Source organism: Ictidomys tridecemlineatus, chromosome 4 (genome assembly GCF_052094955.1).
Source record: "Ictidomys tridecemlineatus isolate mIctTri1 chromosome 4, mIctTri1.hap1, whole genome shotgun sequence".
Taxonomy (NCBI): Eukaryota; Metazoa; Chordata; class Mammalia; order Rodentia; family Sciuridae; genus Ictidomys; species Ictidomys tridecemlineatus.
Window position 1 is genome coordinate 162229236 of NC_135480.1, and position 26681 is coordinate 162255916.

The 26681-nt window shown below is 34.7% G+C and overlaps 1 protein-coding gene across 8 annotated transcripts in view; it reads left to right on the top strand.

Moving 5' to 3' along the window:
- Focad (focadhesin) overlaps positions 1-26681 on the top strand; it is a 281898-nt gene that overhangs the window by 183656 nt on the left and 71561 nt on the right. For all 8 annotated transcript variants that reach the window (XM_021733689.3, XM_078047698.1, XM_078047697.1 and 5 more), the window contains 3 exons: positions 3056-3177; positions 19326-19418; positions 25562-25650. In XM_021733689.3, coding sequence (XP_021589364.1) covers positions 3056-3177; positions 19326-19418; positions 25562-25650 — 304 coding nt within the window. The remainder of the gene's footprint in view (positions 1-3055; positions 3178-19325; positions 19419-25561; positions 25651-26681) is intronic.

Here is a 26681-nt window from a genome sequence, read left to right on the forward strand (position 1 = left end):
GAAACAGACCAACCTACAATAGTACTGGAAGCTTCTTTTCACTGGCTAGCAGAGTAGGCAACTTGGTTCACAAAATATATGAATAATATATGAATGAACATATTGATATATAGACTATTATACATTACAATAAGAAAATTCATATTCTTTTTAATAGTACATGAAAAATTTACCAAAATTACATATGAAGGACCAATATCGAGGTCACTTAGAATCTATCCTTAGATTACAAAGGGGTTAAACTAAAAGTAAATAACAAAAGTATAACTGGAATATCTTCAGAGGCCTGGAAATTGAACAATATGCTTTAAAATAAGCCATGGGTGATAGAAAACAATGAAAATGGAAAATAAAAAAATAGTTTGACACATTCATTATTTGAAGACATGATTGTCTACATAGAAAATTCAAAATAATCTACAGATTAATTCCCAAAATTAGTAAATGAATTCAGGAGTACGCCATATGTACAAAGGTGGAAAATGAAATTTAAAAACTATAATAGCATCGAAAATATCAAGTATCTAAAACAAATTTATAACTTGGATCATGAAAGCTATAAAATACTGTTTTTTTCATTTTTAAAATTAATTTATTTGCAAAATATTATTGAGGAAAAAATATTAAGTGGAGTGGCATGCCATGTTTATGGACTAGAAGAATGCATGTTGTATGAATATACCTTCCCACCAAATTAATATGTAGATTCAACTCAATCACAGTCTATACTGGAAATTGATAAGCTGATTCCAGAATCTGTGTGGAAATGCAAAAGGCCAAGAATAATCTAGCAATCTTGAGGCAAAACAACAAAGTACTTTACCAGATTGGAAGACCTATTATAGACCCACAATAATTGACAGGGTGGTATTAGTGCCAGGACTGATGGTCAGACCAATGAAGAATACAGAGCATTCACACACGCGCACACACACACACACACACACACACACACACACACACACACACGATCACTAGATTTATGGAAAAGGTAACATTACAGTACTGTGGAGTGAATGTGTGGTCTTTTATACAAGTAATTCTGTAATTTGAAGCTCTAATTATAAAAAGAATGGCAAATTAATTAAAATTAAGAACATGTATTAATGAAACTATATTAATGGAGAGTGAAAATGCAAGTTAGAGAATGCACAAAGGTCTTTACAACATATGTCTGATAAAGGACTCATTCAGAATGTATAAAGACCTTTGTAAATCAGTGAGTAAAAGACACTCAGTAGAAAAAGCAGGAAAATGGTTTTAATGGATGCTTCAAGAAGAGTGTTCAAATGTTCAGTGAACATATGAGATGATGGTCAATTCAACTTCATTAACTTCAGAATTTTTTTTTTTTTTTTTTTTTTTGGTACTGGTGATTGAACTCTGTGGCATTCATCCACTGAGCCACATCCCTGGCCTTATTTTGTATTTTATTTAGAGACATTATCTCACATGTGAGTTTTTGGGGATCACTTCAGATCCAAACTATAACAATAAGTAATGTAGAAATGATTTTAAAGTATACAGAGGATGTGAATAGATTGTATGCAAATACTGTCTTTTCACATAAAGTACTTGAGCATTCATGGATTTTGATATTCATGGGGGTTCCTGTAACCAATCCCCATGGAACCAAAGGATGATTGTATTGGTGAATATGTAGAATAACCAGAAATGCTGATGGAAATATAAGTCATTCAACACTTTGTAAAACTGATACTGAATAAATTCATGCCCTTTTACCCAGTTATTTCATTCTTAGGAATTAATCCAAATGAAGTCACCAAGATATATATATATACTGTGATGTTCATAGCAGTCCTATTTGAGTAGCCCTACATGTGGAGACTATCTAAATGCTTTTGACATAAAACAAATAAATAAATGTGGTGTATTCATATGATGGAATATTATTCATCAGAGAATGACTATATATATAGCTGCTAATAACAATGTGAATGATTGTCTCAACAATTAGGTGGAGTAAAAGAAGTCAATATTAAAAGGACATACACAGACTGGGGTTGTGGCTCAGTGGTAGAGCGCTTGGTTCAATCCCCAGCACCACATAAAAATAAATAAATAAATAAAGGTATCGTGTCCATCTACAACTAAAATAATATTTAAAAAAGGACTTACACAATTTAATTTCATTTATAATAAAGTAACCAGGTGTGTGACTAGAGGGAGGCACGAGGAAGGGCTTTGGAGATTCTGATTATGTTTGGCTTCCTGATCTGGGTGCTACTCAAACGTGTTTGATCAATGTGCTGCAATTCATTGAGATGAATACTTACAATATGTGCACTTTGTGTTTGTCATACTTCAATAAAAGATGTTTTTTAAAAAAGTAATCTCAGTATTTTAAGTAATCTTGGTACCTAAAAGTGCCTTCTCATTTGTTCAAAACTGCTGGTATAGTTTCCCAGACCCCCTTCCCCAGCTCACCCTCCAGTGACCCTCCTTGACTGCCTTTGCTTTCTTGATCTTGTGGCTGGAGCTTGGAAAGTCAGTTTAGAACTTGGTTGGGCCAGGTTTTGGAAGGACATGGAGAAGACAGCAGTGAATGAGTACAGTTTTGGGGAATAGCTTGTTCACTTGTGGGTGTAACCTGATGGACCCCATGTTATCAGAGTTCATAAGGATAAATATGTGCATATGTTTCTCTTTCAACAAAATTTGTTTTAGGGGAAAAAGGTTTAGAAGGCTCTCTACAACCAATTGTTTCTAAAATTTAAAACCAGGGATTATAAATTTGTTAGTTTATTTGTAAGTATTTAAAAGTGCTTGTTTACAAATGACTTATAAATAAGTGATATTTTAAGTGTTAAATTTATATCTCACCTTTTTTTTCCTTACACACCAATAGTCAAAACGACAAATACCTTGACAAAATTATCTTTTCATTTATATGGTTCTCCATATATTGAATATGTATCATTGAGAATATATTTAATGATGTTTTTCTATCGTAAATGTTTTTATGTACTTCTTTTTTTTACTTTAAATGATACTTTTCGTCATTTTTGTTAAATTTTATTTATTTATTTAACAGGTGGTATGTTATTTTGTTACGATGTATCCATGTATCAGAGTAAAGATGGCAAACCACTGAATCGACTAATGGCCAGTAGAGGGCGAAGCTTCAAGCAGACATCACTTGCTCTTGTTCATGAGGTAGGTTCTTTCCCTCTCCAATAGCCTCTTCTTTGTATGTGTTTTAGTGTCTCTCCTTCCCTTTGTTTATGAAGTTGAGTGTTTATTAGGAAGCAATTTTTTAATTGTAATTAAAATTTCTCTTAGAGGCTCCTAAAATAACTGACCAAAAAGAATGCTAAAACATTTTGATGTATTTCTGAAAGAAACTGCCATGCTACTTCTCCACCTAATTATTAAGGTGTAGCATCTAGAGCTTTGGTTTATTTCATCAATGTCATACTTCCACTGTTTAGAATAAATTTCAACTTATTAAAGAAAAATATTCCCTATTTCTTAATTTTAATCCTTTCAAAGTATATAGGACACCAATATTTATATTTTTGAATAGAATTAACAGTTAATCGTAGTATATTTAAAGAAAAACTGTGATATAAGTATTTATCTTAATTTTCCTTTCTAATTAAAAAAATGAAGTTTTATGATGCCATTAAATGATTTGCATAAATCTGATCATTGCAGATTATAACAAAACCAGGGGAAATAGAGAATCTAGAAAGCACTTGGGGAGGATATTTTTTGTTGTTGTCATTTTTTGATGATATTCACTTATGTGTATATAAATTAAAATGTATGAATAACAAGAGAAAATATCACAGTATTTTATATAATTAAGACACAATAGGTCATACATGAAAATATAAGTTCTAAATAAAAACAGTTATAAAAGAAGACATGAATTATAAAAATTTGAGTTAGTGTTAAATAACTAGCATTTCTAAGATATGTACATATAAAATCTTATGCTTTGATGCATAATTTATAAATCCTAGTGTCACTAATTTGGTTAGATTATAGTCTGTATGCTAATTGTCACCAGTATAATAGTGTATTGAAGTACAAAGGAATTTGAAGACCCATCTTTGTCCTTTTGCCATCTATTTTTCTTTCATGTATTTAGAGTCAAAATTGTATAGATCTTTTTTTGAAGACTTCTTGTCTAATACAGTGTCTTCATCCAATTAAAGAGAAAGAAAGGATTTTGGAAAAGTAATGTTTCTCTGAGAACAAGAGAGGTTGAATTTCACAAAAAAAAAAAAAAAGGAACAACATAGGCAATTTCTACATTTATTTTTCCCTGGTATCTTATTAATTGTCATGGAAAAAGGAGAGATTTGGTACATTTTTTAGTTTGTTTGTTTTTAATGTGTATACTTAGGTATTTGGAGAACAACTAGAGTTTAAAATCTTCACAGAAAGCTAATTTTTTAAAGTCACCATCAAAGAATCAAGAAAAACCGTCAAAGTGAGGATAGCTGAAGATATCTTATAAATCCAGATATTGGTATCTGAACTTATGAGATGTGCCCTAGATACAAATGATGGAAATTTTTGGGTTCATATACTTGTAGCTTTTGTAATAGAGAGTCTAGAATATTTTAGGTGTCAATTAGAGGTATATTTCACAGAATTCTGTGAAACCTATGGTAGTATTTTTAAAAAATTTATTTATTCTAATTATATATGACAGCAGAATGCATTTCAATTCATAGTACACATGTAGAGCACAATTTTTCCTGTCTCTGGTTGTACACAAAGTAGTGTCACATCATTCGTTTCTTCACACATGTACTTGATGAATGATGTCCATCTCATTCCACCGCTTTTCCTATCCTCTGTTCCCTCTCTTCCCTGCCCTCCTCTTTGCCCTATCTAAAGTTCCTCCATTCCTCCTATGCTCTCTTCCCTCATCCCTGTTATGAATCAGCATCCTCACATAAGAGAAAACATTTGGCATTTGGTTTTTTGGGATTGGCTTACTTTCATTTAATAATATTCTCCAACTCCATCCATTTACCTGCAAATGCCATGATTTGATTTTATTTTAGTGCTGAGTGAGTATTATTCCATTATGTATATATACCACAGTTTCTGTATCCATTCATCTACTGAAGGGCATCTAGGTTGGTTCCACAGTTTAGCTCTTGTGAATTGTGCTGCTATAAACGTTGATGTGGCTGCATTACTGTAATATGCTGTTTTTAAGTCCTTTGGGTATAAACCGAGGAGAGGGATAGCTGGGTCAAATGATGATTCCATTCCAAGTTTTCCAAGGAATATCCATACTGCTTTCCATATTGGTTGCACAAATTTGCAGTCCCACCAGCAATGTATGAGTGTGCCTTTTTCTCCACATGCTTGCTAATACTTATTGTTGTTTGTCTTCTTAATAGCTGCTATTCTGACTGGAGAGAGATGAAATCTTAGAGTAGTTTTGATTTGCATTTCTCTAATTGCTAGAGATGTTGAAAAGTTTTTCATATATTTGTTGATTGATTGTATATTCTCTTCTGAGAAGTGTCTGTTCAGTTCCTTAGCTCATTTATTGATTGTGGGTTTTTTTTTTGGGGGGGGTGTTACGATTTTTGAGTTCTTTATATATCCTAGAGATTAGTGCTCTATCTGTACATGTGGTAAAAATTTGCTCCCCTTCTGTAGGCTGTCTATTCACCTCACTGATTGTTTCTTTTGCTGAGAAAAGGCTTTTTAGTTTGAATCCATCTCCATGATAGGATTTTAGTTCATATTCCATCTTCTGGTTACTTTAGTTCATTTGTGTTAAAAAATATAATAAAGAGAATCAGCTATACAGTTTTTCAAACTATGTGACAAAAATAATATGAGCCTTTAGAGCTGCTTGATAATAAGTTGTAATAATAATAGGCTGTAATCAGCTGAGACACTTTTAAAATTGCTGTATGTATAGGTGTTCCAGACTTAAAATAGTTTGGCTTATGATTTTTTTTTTGCCTTATGATGGTGCAAAAGTGAATGGGTTCTGTAGAAACTGTACTTTGAATTTGCATTTTTTTGTGTGTGGGTTATCAAGATACAATATGATACTATCTCTTGAGGGTAGGCAGTGGCAGCAAACTGCAACTCCCAAGCAGGCATTTGATCCTGATGGTAAACTACTGATATTCTACAGTCTGTTGTCTGACCAAGCTATGATGGTTGTTGGGTTAGATGTAATAAATGCACTTTAAATTTATGACATTTTAAATTTTTGATGGGATCCTGTAACTGGAAGCTCCTCTGGGAGTATCTGCTTATTAATTTGTTTAATCTCTACATTAATCCTCTGAGGGTAGGTCCTGTTAATTTGCTCAAGGTCTTAAAACTAAGTGGAGGAACCTAGAATATGAACCCAGGAATGAGGTCCTTGAACTATCCTATACAGTTGTCTTTTCTTATCTGAAAGGGGTATGTACTGAGACCTTACATGGCAAATGCCTGAAACCACAGATACTACTAAACCTCATGCAGCAATACCTTCTCCATCATAACTAAGCACCTAGCATATATTGTGGCTATAAATTTTGCAGTTTGAGGTGTGACATTGAAATTTAATATGAATTTATTTTTCCTTCTTCACAATTTCACAGATAGAAGATTTATTCTTACGGTAGAGCTTAGCAACCTTAGGGTGATTCTTTCCCTTTCCTTATTAAGTCAAGAATTTTAACCTTTTCACTTTATGGCTTCTCTTGGGCATATACAAAATGCCACCCTCCCCATTCTCATGCTTTGGGGCAATTTTTAAGTAAAGTCAGGGTGACTTGAACACAAACATTTCAATATCATCTCGGTTGATCTGATACCTCAGAGGGTTACTATGTGACTAAGGGGCTGTTAGTGTATACAGTGTAAATATGTTGGACAAAAGGGATGACTCATGTCTAGAATGAGATGGTGCAAGATTTCATCAGGCTACTCAGAATGATGTGGAACTTAGAAATTATGAACCGTTTATTTTATATTTTTAGAGCATAGTTGTCTGTAGGTAATTGAAAACACAGGAAAGTGAAACTGTGTTCTTCTAGGTCAATCAGAGAACTTTTAAAAACTACCTTGGGATCTTGGGTCATGTTTTCCTTTTAGGGTTTTCCTTTAATGACTAATGGTGTCTTTTCATCTGTTCATTTGCCATTCATCTAGTTTCTTCCACAAAGTGTATGCTCTAATCTTTTGCTGTTTCCCCCCGCCCCCCCTTACTGATGTTATATTCAAATGAGAATCCTTAATATAGTCTACATTAGAAATGAATTTTGTAAATGTTTTTATGTGGTCTGTACTTTGTCTCTTCATTTCTCTAACATTGTCTGTGAAGAGTAGGTTTTTAATTCTGAAGCATTCTAATTTATCACATTTTTCTTTTAATTGTTTTTTTTAACTTGAGGTTTCAAAAATTTGTTTTTTTAAACTCCTGTGTTTAATTTTTATTTTTTTTTGAAAAAAATGAGGTAAAATTTGTTTGTCATAAAATTTACTTATTTATATTGTATGATTCATTGGTTTTCAATATATTCATGGAGATATATGCCATTGCCACAATTAATTTTAGAATATTTTCATCACCCGTAAACAAATTCTACACCCCTAAGTAATCATACTCTAATTTCCCTTACCTTAGCCTCCTGCAAACTTCTAATCTCTTTCTGTCATTGTAGATTTGCTTATTCTGGACATTTAATATACATAAAATCATATAATATGTGGGTGTTTTGGAGTATGGTTTTTTCATTTAGTATCTTTTCAAGGTTATGTAGTAGCATGTATCAGTACCTCATTACTTTTGGGGCAGAATAGCATTCTACTGTTTGGATATAACACATTTAGTTTATCTAAAAATCAGTTCATGGATAGTCCATTTTCTTGTAGAAGTTTTATACTTTAAGCCTTGAATTTTAGACTGTGATCCATTTAGTTAAAATTTTATAAGGTACAAACTATGTTTGTTGAAAATACCATCCTTTCTTCCCTGAACTACCTAAGGAGTTTTGATGAAAATCATCTCTCCATATTTTTGTGGACCTTTTTCTATACTCACTTGTGTTCTATTGATGTATATGTCTAGACTTTCACTAAAACCACACAGGTTATTTACTGACACTTTTTGATGAGTATTGAAGTAGTATGAGTTCTCCAACTTTGCTTCTTTTTCTCCAAAAAACATTTTTCCTGACAATTTTAGGCCCTTTGCTTTTATTCTAAATTTTAGATGAGTTTTGAGAAATCACACACACACACACGCACACACAAGCACGCACACAAGCACGCATACACACATGCACACACACACACACAAGCCTGTTGTGATTTTGATTGTAAATGTGTCGAGTTCCCAAGTCAACTTGGGATAAAACTGACAACTTAGTAATGTTTAGTTTCTATAATCAGGTACAAGATATGTCTTTCCACTTAGAGTGATATTTTGTTGTTTTTGTGTTACAAATCTTAGACACATTTTGTGAAATTTCTTAAGTATTACATATCTGTAAACATTGTCATGGTATTACAATTAGACCTTTTGTTTAAATTTCTATTGATAGTATGTAAATATACAATTGATTTTTCATCCCTGACCTTTTTAAACTTACTTATAAATTCTTGTAGCCTTTTTGTAGATTATTTTTGTTTTTATTGTAACATTGTCTGTGAAGAAAGATGGTCTTAATTAGTATCTATATTCCTTCCATTCCTTTATTAGTACCTGATCATACTATGTTGAACAGGACTAGACAGAGTAGACATTCTCGTCTTATTTATGGTATTAGAAAAAGCATTCAGTGTTTCACCATTGCTGAGAATTTTATCACAAATAGATATCGAATTTTGTCAAATGCTTTTTGTATATCTATTGAAATATGATGAATTATTTTCCTTGATTTTCCAATGCAAACTAACCTGCATTCCTGGGATTAAACTCCATAATGTTCTATCCTGTATATATTGCTGTGTTTGGTTTGCTAAAAGTTTGTTAGAAATTTCTGCATCTGTGCTCATGAGGTATCTTATTCTATATTCTTGTAATGTCTTTTCTTGTTTGTATTATCTAGTAATACTGTGATAATAAAGTGAATAGAAAGGGACTAAGGGGTACTAAGAAAGAAGGAAGAAAGATGGGAAAACAGAAGATTTAAGGAATGAAATTGACTAAATTATGCTATGTATATACATATATGAATACATCACAGTGAATTTCACCTTTGTATATATCTATAATGCACCAACAAAAAAACTATAAATAGAAGGAAGACCAGTAGAGTAGAAGAAGGATAATGGAGGAAGGATAATGACTAATGATGTCTTTTCATCTGTTCACTTGCCATTCATGTAGCTCTCTATTCTGTGCCATTGATCAATTTCCCTTGTCATTCACCAATATCACACTGTCTTGATTCCTGTAGCTTTATGATAAGTCTTGAAGTTGGGGAGTGGCACCTTTCCATTTTGTTCTCCTTCAATATAATGTTGGCTCTTCTGGGTATTTTGCCCTTCCATATGAGCTTTAGAGTCAGTTTCTTGATATCTGTAGAATAACTTGAAGGAATTTTTGGCTCATGAAAATCATTAGATTAAGTTGGGAACAACTGACATTTTGACAATATTGAGTCTTCCTATTTATGTACATGCAATATCTCTCCATTAATTTAATTTATTATTGATTTCTTTAATCAGTTTTGTACTTTTTCTTATGTATCTTGTATAAAATTCAAGACTGTACTCTGAATAAAATCTTTGGTTCAATACAAAAGTGGAGAGAGAGGACATGATCCTTGGCTTGTTCCTGACAACAAAAGTGTTGTATGCAGGGCTGGGGATGTGGCTCAAGCGGTAGTGTGCTCCCCTGTCAGGCACAAGGCGCTGGGTTCGATCCTCAACACCACATACAAATAAAATAAAGATGTTGTGTCCACTGAAAACTAAAAAATAAATATTAAAAAATTTTTTCTTTCTCTCTAAAAAAAAAAGTGTTTTATGCCTTTTTTACAAAGTTTATTATTGTTATCTTTGTTTAACATGATATTTTCCCTGATATTTTTGGAAGAATCACAGATCCAATCTGATTTGTGTTTGACCTGATATACAAGTACTGCATAATTGCTGTCTTGTTTACATTTCTTTAAAACTGAAGAAACTGTTCACTCCTGTGAATTGGGGATCATGAGTGGTCATTTTAGATCTTGTAGGGTTTCTACAAGCTCAGGCGACTTCCTCCTCTTTTCTGATTTTGTATCTTCTCATCCTGAGGTTAACTTTGTCCCTGTTAAGGAGGAAGCTGAAGGTGAATGACAGTTTTCTTCCCTGGAATTCACCACGAGTCTCATCATCCTTTGGCATTTCTAACTTTGACATGACAGTCTCACCTAAATTGGGTGATGCTGAATTGGCAGCCTTGCTTCATTATTTTCTCTATTTCTAAACACATGCAGATTTTCTTGATCCTGCCACTGCTACCCAACCATATTTCACCATCAGAATTAAGTAATGAGCTTATTTTTTTTTTCATTTTTAGTTTAGAGATAGTTTATCCTTACTTGCTGGAAGCTGTACTCTGAATAAAATCTTTGGTTCTTTTTTCTTTCTTTTTTTAAAAAAAGTAATCATCATTTGATTCTTTTTGCTTTATAGATTTTGTTTTACCTCTGCTTTCTTAAATTTTTTTTCTTGATGCCCCAAAGTACATATGATGAAACCAATCATTTGAAATATAAGAAGTGTATTTCACTTTTTCTTTCAGTTCCTTTTTATTTTAAAAACATATTTCCTATGAAATATATGGAGTAGTTTGAACAGCCATGTAATAAGAAACAATTAGATGGAAATTGTGAATTATAATGGGGAGAAATTTTTCTGTGCTTGTTGCAGATTCTTTCTAGAAAACACTGTGAAAAGTATGGTTTGCTGAATTTTAGATTCTCCATAATTACCATGTGGATGTGAGTTGTTATGGTAACTGGGTTTCCCCCTTCTATTAAATAACAGAGTAAATGGTTGCTTTAGAGGTGATTGAATTGTCAGCTTTCAAGCTAATGTAATCCTGATGGAAAATGGGGTGAGATGGGGCGACAGTGCTGGGTTGGGGGTGGGGCAAGAAGAATATTAAATGTCTTGAAATCACCTACAAGGAGATGAGTGTCATTTTACTTTAAAAAGGTGTCCTCCACAGGCTCTCCCTTCTCATCTCACTATTTGTCAGGGGACAGGAATAATAAGAAGTTATTTTGTGCCAACAAGATTACTATTGACAGAAAATTGAAGCCTGTTGTTCTCATGTATAAACAATGGGACACTGAGTGACTTTGGGGTCGCTAACACTAAGTGCAAATGTTTTTCCTTTTGGGACAGTGGGAAGAATGTGAGTGTATCACAAAGCCAAATCTAGCAGCTCAGTGTTTGTATGTCTGTGGGGGCACTGAAGTAAAATACCTTTGTTCTCTTCTTTCTAAAAAAATAATTCCATTCTTTGGATGGTAATATGTATATCTGGCCAGTATGAAAAATACAGAATTGGGTTTCTGAAATCAATAGCAAATACTTAGTTTACTGGGCACTTTTTACATGCTGCCCTGTCTGTCCCATTCCAATTTGACCAAAACCTCATCTGAATTTTCTTATTTGATTTACAGTATTGAACGAAGGGCTGTTAAAGTGGGTGTTTTCTTGTGTATGCTAAATCGTATTTGTTAAGATCACTCAAGAGGCAGAACAAACTACCAAATTTCTGAGCAATGTGTTCTGAACAGTATACTGCCTAATTAGATGGCTTTATAGTCCTCTTAAGTAAAGCATGTATCAGTAAGGAAAGTTTTTTTTAAAAAAATTTAATGCACTATGGGTATAATAAAGATATAGTAACCATAATGCACTAATTAAAAAAAAAAACTTCATAGATATAAAGAAAGACCAGTAGAGTGGAGGAAACAGAAAAGGAACAGGAACAGGGGGAGGGAGGAAGAGAAGGAAGAGGGAACTGAAATTCACTGTGATGTTATTCATTTGTGTACAAGGGAAAGTTTAGCCAGATTCATTCTATGCCTACTCCCTTCTCATGTCCCTCCTCTCTCCCCCTCAGTCCTCTTCTACTGAACTTCTTCTATTTCCATGTAATTATCTCTCCCCAAAACACATACTTTTTCACCTTTATTTTATATGAGCTTCCACATATGAGAGAAAACATTTGACCCTTGACTTTTGGGGTTTTGCTTATTTCATTTAGCATAATGTTCTCTAGTTGCAGTCATTTAACAGGAAATGCCATAATTTTCATTCTTCTTTATGGCTGGGTGACTCTATTATGTATATATATGCCACATTTTCTTTATCCATTTGACTGTTGGTGGGTATTTGAGCTGTTCTGCAATTTAGCTAATATGATTTGCACTCATATAAATATCAATATGACTATATCTTTATAGTAGCAACTTTTGGATAGCTTTTGGATATACACCAAGGAGTGGGATCTCTAGGTCATATAATGGTTCCATTCCTAGTTTTTTGAAGAATCTCCATACTGCTTTCCAGAGTGGTTATACTTATTTGCAGTCCTACCAACAATGTATGAGAGTATTTCTTTCCCCATATCCTCTTCAACAATTATTAATAATTGTATTCTTAATGATGCAAATGATTCTGACTGTAGTGAGTGAGATGAAATCTCAATGTAGTTTTGATATGCTTTTCATGATTGCTAGAGATGTTGAACATTTTTTCATATATATGTTGATCCTTTGCATTTCTTCTCTTGAAAAATATCTGCTTAATTCTTTGGCCCATTTTTAATTGGCTATTCATTTTTTTGGTGAATAAGGTGTTAAGGTTTTGAGTTCTTTATATATTCTGGATATTAATCCCTGGCAAAGGAGCAAGTGGCAGAGATCTTCTTCCATTCTTCAGGTTCTTTTTTTCACGTTCTTGTTTCTTTTGCTGTGCAGAGTCTTTTTAATTTGATGCCGTTGCACTTTTACTGATTTGTGTTTGTTTCTTGTGCCTTAAAAATCCTGATAAGGAAGTCAATGTTTGTGTCAATATATTGGAGTGTTGAACCTACATTTTCTTCTAGCAGTTAAGAGTTTCTAGTCTAATTTGTAGATTTTGACCCAGTATCAGTTGATTTTTGTTCAGAATGAGAGAGGGACCAAGTTTCATTCTTCTACATGTAGATTTCTAGTTTTCTCTTTTTCTCTGGCACCATTTAGTTAAAAAAAGGTTATCTTTTCTCCAGTTTATGTTTTTGGCACCTTTGTCGAGTATCAGATGACTATCTATGTGGATTTGTCCCTGTGTCTTCTACTGGTCTTCACGTCTATTTTGGTGCCAGTCCCTTGCCATTTTGTCATTATAGTTCTGTAGTACAGTCTGAGGTTCAGCACTATGATGCTTCCTGCATTGTTGTTCTTGCTCATGATTGTTTTGGCTATTCTGGGTCTCTTCTTCCAAATGAATCTTCATTGGTATTCTGATGGGGATTACATTGAATTTCTGTAATGCCCTTGGTCGGATGGTCATTTTGATCTTAATTTTGCCTATCCAAGAGCATGGGAGGCCTTTGTGTCTTCTAAGGTCTTCAATTTCTTTCTTCAATTTTTACAGTTTTTATTGTAGAGATTTTTCACTTTCTTGGTTAGATTTATGACTAAGTTTTTTTTTTTTAGGTTATTGTGAATTGGGTAGTTTTCCTAATTTCTTTCTCAGCAGATTCATTATTGGAGTATAGGAAAGCAGTTGATTTATATATGTGATCCTGCAACTTTGCTAAATTTATTTATCAGCTCTAGTAGTCTTTTGGTGCAGTGTTTTGGAGTCTTCTAAAAATGGATCATGTCATCAGCAAACACAGGTAATTTGACTACTTCCTTTCCTATTCTTATCCCTTTAATTTCTATCTCTTTCCTGATTGCTGTGGCTCAAGTTTCAAGAACTGTTGAATAGGAATGGTGAGAGGGACATACTTGTCTTCTTCCTGATTTTAGAGGAAATGCCTTTCAGTTTTTCTTTGGTGAATTGTGTTGCTAAGCAGGTGCTGGTATTTTAGTTATAATTAATTAGAATCTATATGATATAAATAAAGTGTTTAAGGAAATTCAAAATATAAAGGTTATAAAATTTTCTTTAAAAATTTGCCTTATTACTCACTCTGTTTTTATCTGGAACTAAGTGTTTACTGATTAGAACAGTTTGTACTGTACATACATTTATAAAATTTTAAATAACTGTGTCTTCAACAACTCATGTGTGAGTATAGCTGTGTTAATTCAAATAGGTTTTCTAACATTGTGTTGCTAGAGTGATAGAAAGTTGATCATCATAATTTTCTGTGATTACTTGCTTATGATAGCATGGTTGTAATATGACAAGAATCTTTATCAAAGATAAAGCTGTGTGTTTAATTCTGTCAAATGCAGCAGGTACTTAATTGAACAGTTGTGTGCAAAACACTGTTTCAGGTACCACAGGAGGGCTTCCAGGATGAATAGAACATCATGTGTTCCCCTTAGGGTTGTGTAAAATTCACATCCATGCACAAAAGGTCTAAATGAAATTTGTGAAGTGTGATAGGAGAGGCACATAATATACTAGAAGTTTAGAGGTAAGAGAAATTACTTCAGTAAATAGAATGAGGGATGCAGGGCATTCAGTGCCAAAGGAACACTGAGTGCAAAGATCCTATAAGGTATAGGACAAATGGGAATTGGTTTATAACTCAAGTTAGTCAGCATATAGGTTAAAGAAACAGAGGAGCAAGATATCAAGGGGGACATTCGTTAAGTGTCTTGTTCTGCACAATTATTTCTTAGAGCTCATGGTGCTGTTTGATTCTGAAAGGCTTTGAACATTGTACAAAAGAGTTTACACATTCTTCTTTAATGAACCTCAAAGGCTTTTGAAAAGAAGTTTTTGAGTGAATGTAAAAACAGAACGATTTAGGATGTGTTAGGATGAAAGATTTTAGGCTGTTGGAGATAGGCGGCATCACAGTAATCTAGATAGGAGATAGGACTAGCTAATGAGGAAAAAAGTAAAGATGTATATAATTTGCATTTCAGAAGTAGGCTTGACAGTTGAAGTTTTAAATCTCGGTAACTGGGATGTTGCTATATGATTGATGAACAGGAAAGTTAAGAGTGAATTTTTTTAGGGGGAGGGGTATTGGGATTGAACCTAGGGGCATTCAACCACAGAGCCACATCTCCAGTCCTAGTTTGTATTTTATTTAGAGACTGGGTCTCGCTGAGTTGCTTAGGGCTTCACCAAATTGCTGAGGCTGCCTTTGAACTCATGATCTTCCTGCCTCAGGCTCCTGAGCTGCTGGGAGTAAGAGTGAATTTTGAATGATGACAAAGAAGTGTACAGAGTATAATAGCTATTAAAAAGTGAGAATTTCAGAAATACATGGTCTAAAAGCAGTGATATTCCTAATTTTTAAAAATCATCCAGCTAAAGGTTTGAAAACCATTATGCTACAATGTTACTAGAGCCACTCTGAGTAGATTCTCTCTTACCTGGATTGTTGCAGTAGCCTCTGAGTAGGTTACCCCCTGCTCTGACCTTTGTTCCATTCAGTTTGTTCCCAACAGTGAGATTCTTTTGCAACATAAATTAGATTATATCATTCTTCTCAAAACCTTATAGTGGCTCACCTTGGTAGGAATGAAAGCAAATCTTGAAAAGTGGCTATAAGACCTTGGACTCTCTGGGTCCCTTGTCAATTCACCCACCTGTCTCCTCTTTCTACTTTCTGTGCTAACTTTGCATACTCTTTTACATGGACTTCATTCCACTCCTCACACAGGTCAGCCGTGGGCCTGCCTGAGGACCTCTGCCATACCTTAGGTTTTTAGTTTGTTTTTATTTTAATTCAGGTGGTATTCACATAGCATGCAACTAACCATTTTAAACTGTATAATTCACTACATTTAGTACATTCATAATGTTGTACAACTATATCTAGTTCTAAAATATTTTTGTCACTTCCAAATGAGACGGTTTCTTTCTTCCTCTCTCCCCTACTCTCTACACATAGCAACCACCCACCTTCTTTCTATTTTGATGGATTGACCTAATATGGATATTTCATATAAGTGGAGTCATATAGTTTGTGATCTTATATGACTGGCTATTTATTTTGGCATAATGTTTTCAGGGTTCACCTACAATATAATATAGTATTTTACTCTTTTATGACTAAATACTATTTCATTGTATGCAAATGCCATATTTTGTTCACCCATTAACCCATTGGTGGATAGTTGTGTTATTTTCACCTCTGGGCTAATATCAAAGTGCTGCTTTGAACATTTGTAATTTGCTTGAATACCTGCTTTTAATGTTTTGGATTCCACCTACAAGTGGAAATGCTAGATCATACAGAATTTCTGTATTTAATATTTGATGAGCCACTAAATTTTTCCATAACAGTTGAACCATTTTCTATCCCACCAGCATTACCCCTTCCCCTCCTACAAGTTTTCATTCAGCTATCACCTCTTGATTAGGTCTATCAAAATCATCTGTAGCCTGTAACCTGCTCACACCCCCACCCATAATCCTTCATTGGCATCTTTCTTCCTCTTGCATATTTTCATAATATGGTCCCTTTTTTAGATTTAGTTAAACTCACTAAGTCTTATACATAGAAGCTCTTACACCCCCTAAAATAGGATTTGCTCATCTCAACAGTCCATCACATAGCTGTCATTTTAAGAGTATGTGTAGTTAGTTGCAGAAAAAATAAATTTCACACATTTGTTAAAACTTGGTGATCAGGTGTTTGAGGACACTGCTTTATCATCTGCTGAATAACTAGGCTACAACTTCATTATTCTAAATTATTTAATCAGGTTTCCTTCAAAGCCTTCTCATAAGTAGAACAGATTAAGCATAACTTTCTTGTCTTCAGATGCAAATTGAATTTATTTTTCTGCCTAGCAGTGTTAACTTAAAAGGTAAGCAGTATGGATGACATACATTGAATTGAAACAGCATCTTAAAAATGGGCAGGGGTAAAAATGGGCAGGCCCTTTTGCCCATGACACAACTGGAATTAAGGGCATGGTTCTTCAAATTATTTTCCTACGTCTCTCTTCATGAAGTGAAGAGAGAGAGTGCATTTTTAAAGAGGTTTGTTCACACAGTTAACTTCATGGGACTGAGATTAAGGTATAATCCCATAAAACATGGGGTCTGCAGGCTGTATGATGGTGAAGTGTTCTCTCACTTCCTTGCTTCTCCTCAACTGTGGTCAGAGCAGCAGGAGAACCATTAGCTTTAGGCTGCAATTTGTGACCTCCTTTTAAATAGATTTCATGGTGCTAATATCTTCCTTTTTTAAAGGTACAGCAATTGATTTGCTTATTTTCATTTATAATTTTCCATTATCTTTTCCTTTTTAAACTCAAGTTTAAGAAGCAGTTGAGACCTTTGTCTTCCACACCTGCTCAGTGTTCTTTTTACCCATTTGCTGAGGCTGTGGACATTCTCAGAGGTGCAATGATAACCATGGACTGTTTGTCAGAAAAATTTAAAAATATTTTGAGTTTCAAAAGTAAAAGAAAAAGCATTGGTTGTAGTATTTGAGTATTGTTTTTGGTTAATCCACGTCTCAAAATAGGACTTAAAGATAGTTAATGTTATTTTATGGAAAGGGAACAGAATTGATAGGAAAAAAGTTTAAAATGACAGACCACATTTTAGAAACAGAGAATAGGGCCAAGAACTGATTAATTCCTTCCTAGTTGGATATATAGCCTGAGTTACAGTTAGCTTCCTGGATAACAAGAGAAGGAGCAAGGGCTCATTCTTTTAAGAACATCTGTGGATATATATATATATATTTAGTTGTCAGTGGATATTTATTTATTTGTTTATTGATTGATTGATTGATTGATTGTTCTGAGGATGTAACCCAGGGCTTCATACATGTCACGCAAGTTGCTCTACCACTGAGCCACAACCCCAGCCTCCCCTCCCCACACCCGTCTGTGGACATATTGACAAGGCTTCCCCATCCCACTTGGCAGAGTGAATATTTAACCAGAAAAAGAAGAGACCAATCTTTATAACATTTTAAAGTTCATTTCATGGTCTGAGTATCCATTTCATACTGTTTGAGTATCTAATTAAAAAAAAAAAAAGCAGTGGCATAAGAAGTGATTAATAGCAGTCAGAATTAATCTCTTTGTTCTTCTTCATTCTCCAGTCCTATAGATTTTCCATTATTTTGCCTTGCAATCTGTTTGTGTCCGCCTGCGACTCTCCTGCTAGGTAGAAAGCTCTCTGCACACTGAACTGATTAATAATCCTCATGTCCTGCCACAGTGCCTTGCACAGGAGGCTATCTCTAAGGCTGTGTCTAAAGAACATGCCAGAGGCCACAGCAACCAACTGTGTTCAGAGAGGCCTACACTCCCTATCACAAGGCACTTGAGAAAATTAATTCTTATAATGCACTAAAATGTTCTTAAGCGCTAGTTATCATGATTCTGGTGTGATTATATATAAATGCCTCTCTCTCCCTGGTCTGTAGGACAACAACTAAAGTTTGGTGTTTGACTTTAGATGAGAGGGGTTACAGGAAACATGAAATGTGATGCATTCTGACTGTTTTTCCTGAGTGATCTTTCTTTAACAGAAGCAGACGTTGGGAAGATTTGTTGCAAGATAGCTGTATACTAATAGGTAGAAACAGCAATGACTATGAAAACCAGATGTTTTGTCTGGGCCTCTATTCAGAAACAGGATTTCAGTGTTGGCACAGATCATTTTCCCCTGTTTACCACCCTGATTGAAGGGCATTTATCTGGTGGTGTGCAATTGCTATGTGCAGTGCTCATTTGCATGCTCTTACCACCATGGTTTCTACACAACATGATATTTTTGCTGGCAATTTAGGTTTGTTACTTCAGAAATTGTCATATTTGAAATCCAGGATATGAGCAATATTTATTTTTATTTAAAATTACTAGGGGGATTTGTTAGACAATACCAGTTTCCTGACTTTGCCAAGAGATTTTCCAGAGTCTCCCCCTAATTTTCAAGGATGAATTTGCATTACACATGCATCTTAACTTGTTATTATCGTAGAATTTTATTTGCTTTAATTTAGAAAATTCCAGGCTTACCTTATTTTGTCTTTACAAGACTTCAAATTATTTTTCTCTGGAAATATCCAAAAGATATTATTTGTGGTTCTTGTCCTAGACTGATTTGGTTTGTTTTAGAACTTAAGCCACTTAAATGAAAAGAAAGAATTGATGATACAGTTTTAATTTCATTCTGTTTTAATTCTGTGTAGTTTCACATGCTGTGGTACATTTTCCCCATAGGTTCAAATCCAGCTTTCAGAGTGGCATCGGGCAATTTTTCTCCCACAAGCTTGGCTGGCGTATATGAATCGAGCTTATCAGGCCATCTTGCAGGTAAGGACACTGTGGATGGTTTGCTTTCTGGGGAGTGTTTCCTCATCTCAGATTTTTACTACAAATATGTATTTAATGTAAAAGCACTGGGGAAAACAGCACTACCACAAATGCAATGGTTGTTTTTGCTAATAATGGAATGTGAGGCTTATGTACATAGTTGTAGTTCAAATTTAAATGTTGATGCCATACGGATTTGTGTCTCCTATGCAGAGTCCCTCCTGAGCACTCAGAGTCCCTCCTGAGACTGGTGTCTGCCGTATCCTGTTACCTTCTGTACAGCCCCTACCCAACCTGGCTGTCCCACTGCATCTCAGCTTGAGCTATTATCCCTATTGAGCTTTATCCCTATTCTTCCTCAAGTAGGATCTGCCTGCATCTCCAGCCTTACCTCTTCACCTTCTTCCCAGATATTCAGAATTCAGCCTTGCTAAGTTGCTTTGTTTTCCAAAACTCAGCATGTCTTCCTAACCCCTTGGTTTTTACATACCCTATTCTATCTCAGATCCTGCCATTTCCTATTTGCCCGCCTGATTTCTACTTGTTCTTCAGATCAGTTTATCTGAAAGTCACCTTTCTGCCTTACTCATCTCCCCACTGGATTATATGGCCCTCTGTGTACTTTCTTAGTTGCTGTGCTTGTCACATTGATTATTCATCTGGGGCCTCCAGTGTCTTAGTGCTCTTTAAGGATAGAAACTGTTTCCTTCTCTCTTGTCTCTGGCATCTGACAAAGTGTCTGAAATGTAATAGGTGCTCATTAAATAAATGAGATCTACTCAATTTGACTCTACTTAATCTAATAAGTTATACTTTGTGAATTTTTAAAATAAGAAATAATTTTTAACAATTGGGGACTACACGATTCTTTTTCCTTGCTTAAAATTCCCTTTTGAGGATGATAGGAAAAATCATGGCATTACTTAAATAATTAGTGTCCTAGAATAAGATTTTTGTGGAGCATCAGTGATTATGATGTTATACTTAAAGATAACCACTGTCCTTTAAAATGTGTTGTGGGGTGAAATGGGCCTTGGAAGGTATTGGTATTTCATCTCAAATTATAATCTTGCTGCAACAGAGCTTATTGAATCTAGAATTTATGCAACACTGATATATCTTCAGAAATTCTGATTCATTAGAACTGTGCAGGGGAACAGGAATCTCTGTACCCCTGCCAAGTGGTGTTAATGGAGTTAGTTTACCAGCCACACTTTGAGCAAGTATTTTAGATGGGTTCCCCAAATGCACTGTAATCTGCATTTTAAAGATGTTCTTTTGGAACCCTGTTTTTATCTGCTCATTGTTATTTTACTTCATTTTTTATCATCAGCAGTGTCTGGGCACTCAGTATGTTTTGAATAGATTCCTGGGAGAATGAATATATGACTCATGTCTCTACGTGTTTCTTTAGCATTATACACACTCTTAGCCAATTATAGTATTCATTCATGGAGAGTGAGATTGCAATTTAGAATGCACATTTCTTCACCTTCATGTTGTTGTAAGTGATTTTACAGTGTTTTCCTTCACCAAAACTTACAGGGTCATTTACCCCAGTCTGACCCCATGCTGTGTGTGTGTGTGGGGGGGATACAGAGGAAAGTCAAATGCTCCTTCCTGCTGGCAAGCTCCCAGCCCACTGAGCGGGGTTAGCATGTCCACTAGCAATTCCAGTTCAGCATCTTCTGTGCTTTAATAAAAGAAGGAACAAAATGCTATAGACACCTGGAGAAGGGAAAAATAACCCCTTCTACAGAATGAACCGAGCATTTTCTTTAGCTGTTAGAGTGACAAAGGCCAAATTGGGGGGCTGGGGTTATGGCTCAGTGGTAGAGCATTTGCCTAGTATGTGTGAGGCACTGGGTTCAATTCTCAGCTCTACATGTAAATAAGTAAATAAAGGTCTATCAACAACTAATAAAAAATTTTAAAAAAGAACTAGTTGAATGGTATTATAATTCTTGCAGATGACATGCAATCAATTAAAAAAAATTCCATGATTTTTTTCCATGAGAGCTACCATTCATTAAATAACTATTATGTGCCAACATATAACATATATTTTAATTAATCTTACAGAGACCCAAGGAACTGTGTTACTAACTCCATGGAATCATACCTGGGCAAACAGGGTTAGCTAGAAAAGGAAAGCAAACCGCTTAAAACCCACCAGTCAGTAAGTAAAAGAAATGAAATTAAACCCAGATTTGTCTGGTTCCAGAGCCTCAGCCTTTTCTACTGAAAAGGAAATGTATTTTTCCTAGTGTCATCATTAATTGTAAAAATAAATAATACAAATTGTTTCAATATTTTAAAAGACAGATCTATTTATGAAAGCCTAATTACCATTTTTTTTAGTAATGCAGGTCAATTTTTCTACTTCTCTAATATTGGATGCTGTATGTCTTTGTTTATTTTATAATTTATGCTCTGGGTTTCTAAAAAGTCCTATTGTATTGAGCATTGATGACAAAAGAGGTAAAACTGAAAAGATAGACTATAATAAGATTTTCAGTGTTATCTGAAAGTACAACGATGCATTTTAGGCCATCACCATTACTTGAGAAGACATTTATGTGTTTTAAATGTTAAACAGATTTTTAAATGAGTCCATATACTTGGATAGAATTCAAGGTATCTTTGAAGAATTGGAGTAATTGCAGGATTTCAAAGAATTTCTGTCCTGGAGGATACTTCTTTACAGGAGTTGTATTTCCATTTGGTTCTAGACATATTTTGTAGCATTAAACTAGAAAATTATTTAGAGGAGCCAAGTTTTATTCAAGTAGTCCTAGGAGACATGCTAAAAGGAACATTCTACATTCCTTCCTGGAGTCTGATTAGGATATGAGTAAGTTTGAGATCTGACCGATACTTCTGGCTTCTGCTTAGGCATGTGCTTCCAGCCTTATCTGTTTTTTTTTTTCTTTCCCCCTATAGAAACAGGATTTTGTATTATAAGCATTTCAATGTGTTTGACATGGGGGAGGTATATGGATTTCTTTCCATTAAGATGAAAAATGCAGATATGAGTTGATGGACAGTTCAGAGACCATCTTGGTCAGAAGCTCCTTACAGTCATCTTTACCTTGCTACCCTTCTGGGATGCTGAGGAAGTTAAAATCTGCAGCTTTTGTGAAAAATCTCTTGGGCATGGTAATTATGACCTTTAATAGGAGAGAGGTGAGAAAACAGGTTGACTTAAGACATTTGTTGGTCAGCTATCCACAAAATAATCTGAAATCAAAGCCAAGGTCAGGGATGAGACCCTTTAATAAATTATTCTCTGAACATTTTAGAGAAATTTTACTTTTTTATTGATGATGATGATGATGATTGGTCCTGGGGATTGAACTCAGGGACTCACACATGTTAAGTACGTGCTGTAACACTGAGCCACAGCCCGAGTCTGTATTGTTTATTTCTAATGAATAGTGAGCTAAGTGAAATCAGCTCACTATTATCAGCAAGCTCTTGGTTGTATAGACTAGCCCTAAAAATTATGCAGGGTAACACGTTTATAGCAGCAGCACAATTTGCAATAGTCAATTGTGAAAACAGCCTAATGTCTGTCAACAAATGAATGGTTAAAGAAAATGTAGTATACATACACAATGGAGTTTTATTCAGTCATAAAGAAGCAAGAAATTATGTCATTTGCAAGGAAAGGGATGGAACTGGAAAGCATTATGTGAAGTGAAATAAGCCAGACTCAGAAAGTTAAGGGTCAGATATTTTCTCTCACATGTGAAAGTTAGAGAGCAAAGAGGAAAAAAGGGAATTCAGGAAAAATAAGAGGAGACCAGTAGAGTAGAGGAAGTAGGTCAGAGGGAAGAAGGAAGGTAGGGCAAGAAGAAGTGCTGTGGAATGAGATTCATCAAATATTTTTATGTGTAAGTATGTCACAGTAAATCCTACTGTTATGATTATGCAACAATAATTCTTTTTAAAAAATTGAGAGGTGGATTAATAAATGGAATCTATAGGCAGTCTAAAAAAAGATATCTCAGTTCAGGTTATGGTGTTATACAAGTTTACAACTACAAGGAAGATTAGAGGAATAGATAGGCCTTCGTAGGAAGCCCGTGTTCTAGCTTTTTCCTGTGTTGTGTTTACTTTGAGACAGGTTTTTAACCTTTTAACTTCCTGCTCCTTGTCTTTTTTGGAAATACTTTATAGGAAATAAATGTTTTAGGAGTAAAGAGGCATAATTTAGAAAATAGGAAATAAAAATTATTTTCTATTTTGTCTTTCTTTCCTGGGAGGTCAATATCATTATTAAATATTAATATCAATATGTTATAGTTTAATAATCTCTGACACTTTCTTCTAAGAGCTAGGGGAGAATAAAACAGCCAGGATTTTATGAAAATATAGAGAAAAGGATGGATATGATTGAAATAAACAATGGAGATGTGTATAGAGTGCCCATCAAATATTAGAGTGCCTGGGCTGGTGAGCCCGAAGGTGTGTTAAATACTAAGATTCTAGATGGATAAAACAGTCCTTGCCCTCAACAAGTTCACAGGATGATAACTGAAAGTATATGAGAGAAGACAAGGACATGTAACTTTATAGTTTAGATATTGTATCTGTACTAAAAATTTGTTGAAGGGGACAATCTCTTCATAAGATTGTAAACATTAAAAATATGAATCATTTGGGGCTGGGGTTGTGGATCAGCAGTAGAGCGCTTGCCTAGCAAGTGCAAAGCCCTAGGTTCAATCCTCAGAACCACATAATAATAAATAAAATAAAGGTATCGTGTCCAACTGCAACTAAAAAATAAATATTAAAAAATATGAATCATTTCAAAAGGGATTTAGAAGTATTCATGAAGGATGGTTTAGTAAGAAGATATTAAAGGGAGGTGGGGACTTTTAGTTATTGACAACAAATCTAGTAATAGTAGCTGTTTGTTATCAGGAACTGTGCTAAAGTATTTAATGTGATGCATTAATACCATGAGATAGATGTTAGCTACATGTTACAGATGGGGAGACAGAAGTTTGGAAAGATGGAATGACTTGCCCAGATTACACAGCTAGTGAGGAAATGGCATTGGATCAAAGCAGTCTGATTCCAGAGCCCACATCTTTAACCCTTCAAGCCGTGATGCTTCTCTCTGTAGAGCATAGGAAGATACATACCTATAGAATAAACCTTAGGACTCTAATGATAAGAAAAAGATAATAGAAAAACAGATGGACTATGAAATCTGAATAGTTAATAACAGGTGAAAAGTGGCTGAGTCCCAGTATACAGTGAAATAAAGTTGAAAGCAGAGTTACCACACTCACCAGAATGGTAAAAATTGAAAGAATGGCAATTCTGAATGTTGGTGGGAATGAGAAGTATCTGGAACCTATTTGTTGCTCGTGAGACTGTAGGGCAGCACAGCCACTTCTGAAATCGGTTACCTATTACTCTCATCTTATACACAGAGTTCTTGTCTGATACAGGGTCTATCAACAAACTAGTATTTTAATTACATTTGAATAACAATTGGTAATAGAGTAAAGGGGTAAGTGTTTGATCATAATAACTGAGTTAAAAAAAAAACAGAAAAGGTAATAAATATGTGAAGACCTTGATCTTAAAGGAACAATATTAACTATGTTTTTATTATATGGTTGAAGTTAAGAACTATGGCATCTATTTTTATAAGATTACTCAAGAAATAGAAATGTGATGTGGAGCTGTTGGTGAATAACTTTGGTTTCATAGTACCTGTATCCTGTGACATTCTCATCCAAGTCATTTTCTGCCATTTTTGTTGTAATACTAGGGCCCAGACCCCAATCTTGGTACAATGTCAGCTAAAATGAACAATTGTTGGTGAAGGCAGATCATTCATGTGGGGGAACTTTTTAAATTGGACTCATAGAATCCAAATCTGTTTTAATAACTATCCCCAAATGAAGTACTTTGCACTGCATTTGCCAGACAACCTCTTCAGGTGAACATAGACACACCTGAGCTGTAGTATAACTATTTCTCTTACACATCCTCTTTCATAATCTAATTTCCTATCAGGAACACCTAACAATGACTAGGAAAGGACCCATGTTTACAAAAAAAACTTTAAAAATACTTCATCCATTGAATATGCATATGATTAATGCTGAGTTTATTTGCAGGGAAGAATTGGAGAGCTGGAGCTGCAATTAAAACATGGAAAAGAAGAAGCTGAGGAGGTGCAGTACAAAAAAACCACAGCCTGGCTCTGGTAAGGGGTGGCATTCTGCAGCTCCTCATTTGTCATGGGCGCAAGCTGTGGGGGGAATGGCAACCACTTTAAAGGCTTTAATATTGGCAGCTTTACCTTCTGTATGAGCCTGAAGGGGACAATGTTAGTGGATTTGATAGGTACGTTTTCATCCCTTACCTAAATATAGCACATATATATACACATATAAAATACACACACACGTGTGTGTGTGTGTGTGTGTGTGTGTGTGTGTGTGTGTGTGTTTGTGTGTGTGTGTTGTCCCTTGTGTTCATGGGAAATTGGTTCCAGGATCTCCTGTGGATGCCAAAACCCGTGGATGCTGAAGTCCCTTCTATGAAACAGCATGGTGTTGCCTATAACCTATGTGTATCCGCCCCCCCCATACTTGAAATCATATCCATATTACTCCATATTACTTTTAGTATCTTATACAATATAAATTCTCTGTATATAGTTTTTATACTGTGTTGCTTAAGTAATAATGACCAGAAATAAAATCTTTACATGTTCAGTACAGATGCAGTTTTTTCCCTGAATATTTTTGACCTACAGTTGATTAGATCCATAGATGCAGAACCCATGGATTCAGAGAGTGGACCATACAAAGTTATATAATTTTTTTAATGCAATGTGAAAATGGTTTGCTCTTCAACCCTCCACCTTGCCCTCTAGAACTTTTCCCTTTGTAAATGATTATTATAGGTGCTTTTGAAGAAAAATTTCTGTTTGTCTGACTTAATTTTTTGTTGTCCCACCTCACAGAGTCAAGAATTACTTCCCTCTCCTCTGCTTCCTCCTTCCCCAAGACAGTTTCATTATTAGAAACAACTTTCCTTTTTAGGCCTTTAATTTCTTTGGCACACACTCTCTGGGGACTTCTCACTATATTGTCTAGAAACATGCAAATAAGTACTGGCACATTAAAAGCAACTTAAATTGCTTCATAGGTTAGGAAGAACACTTTGTCAGATTAATGTTGCTGCAGCCTAAATGTAAGTTAAGTGCCCAGAACCTGAATAGCTTTGTCT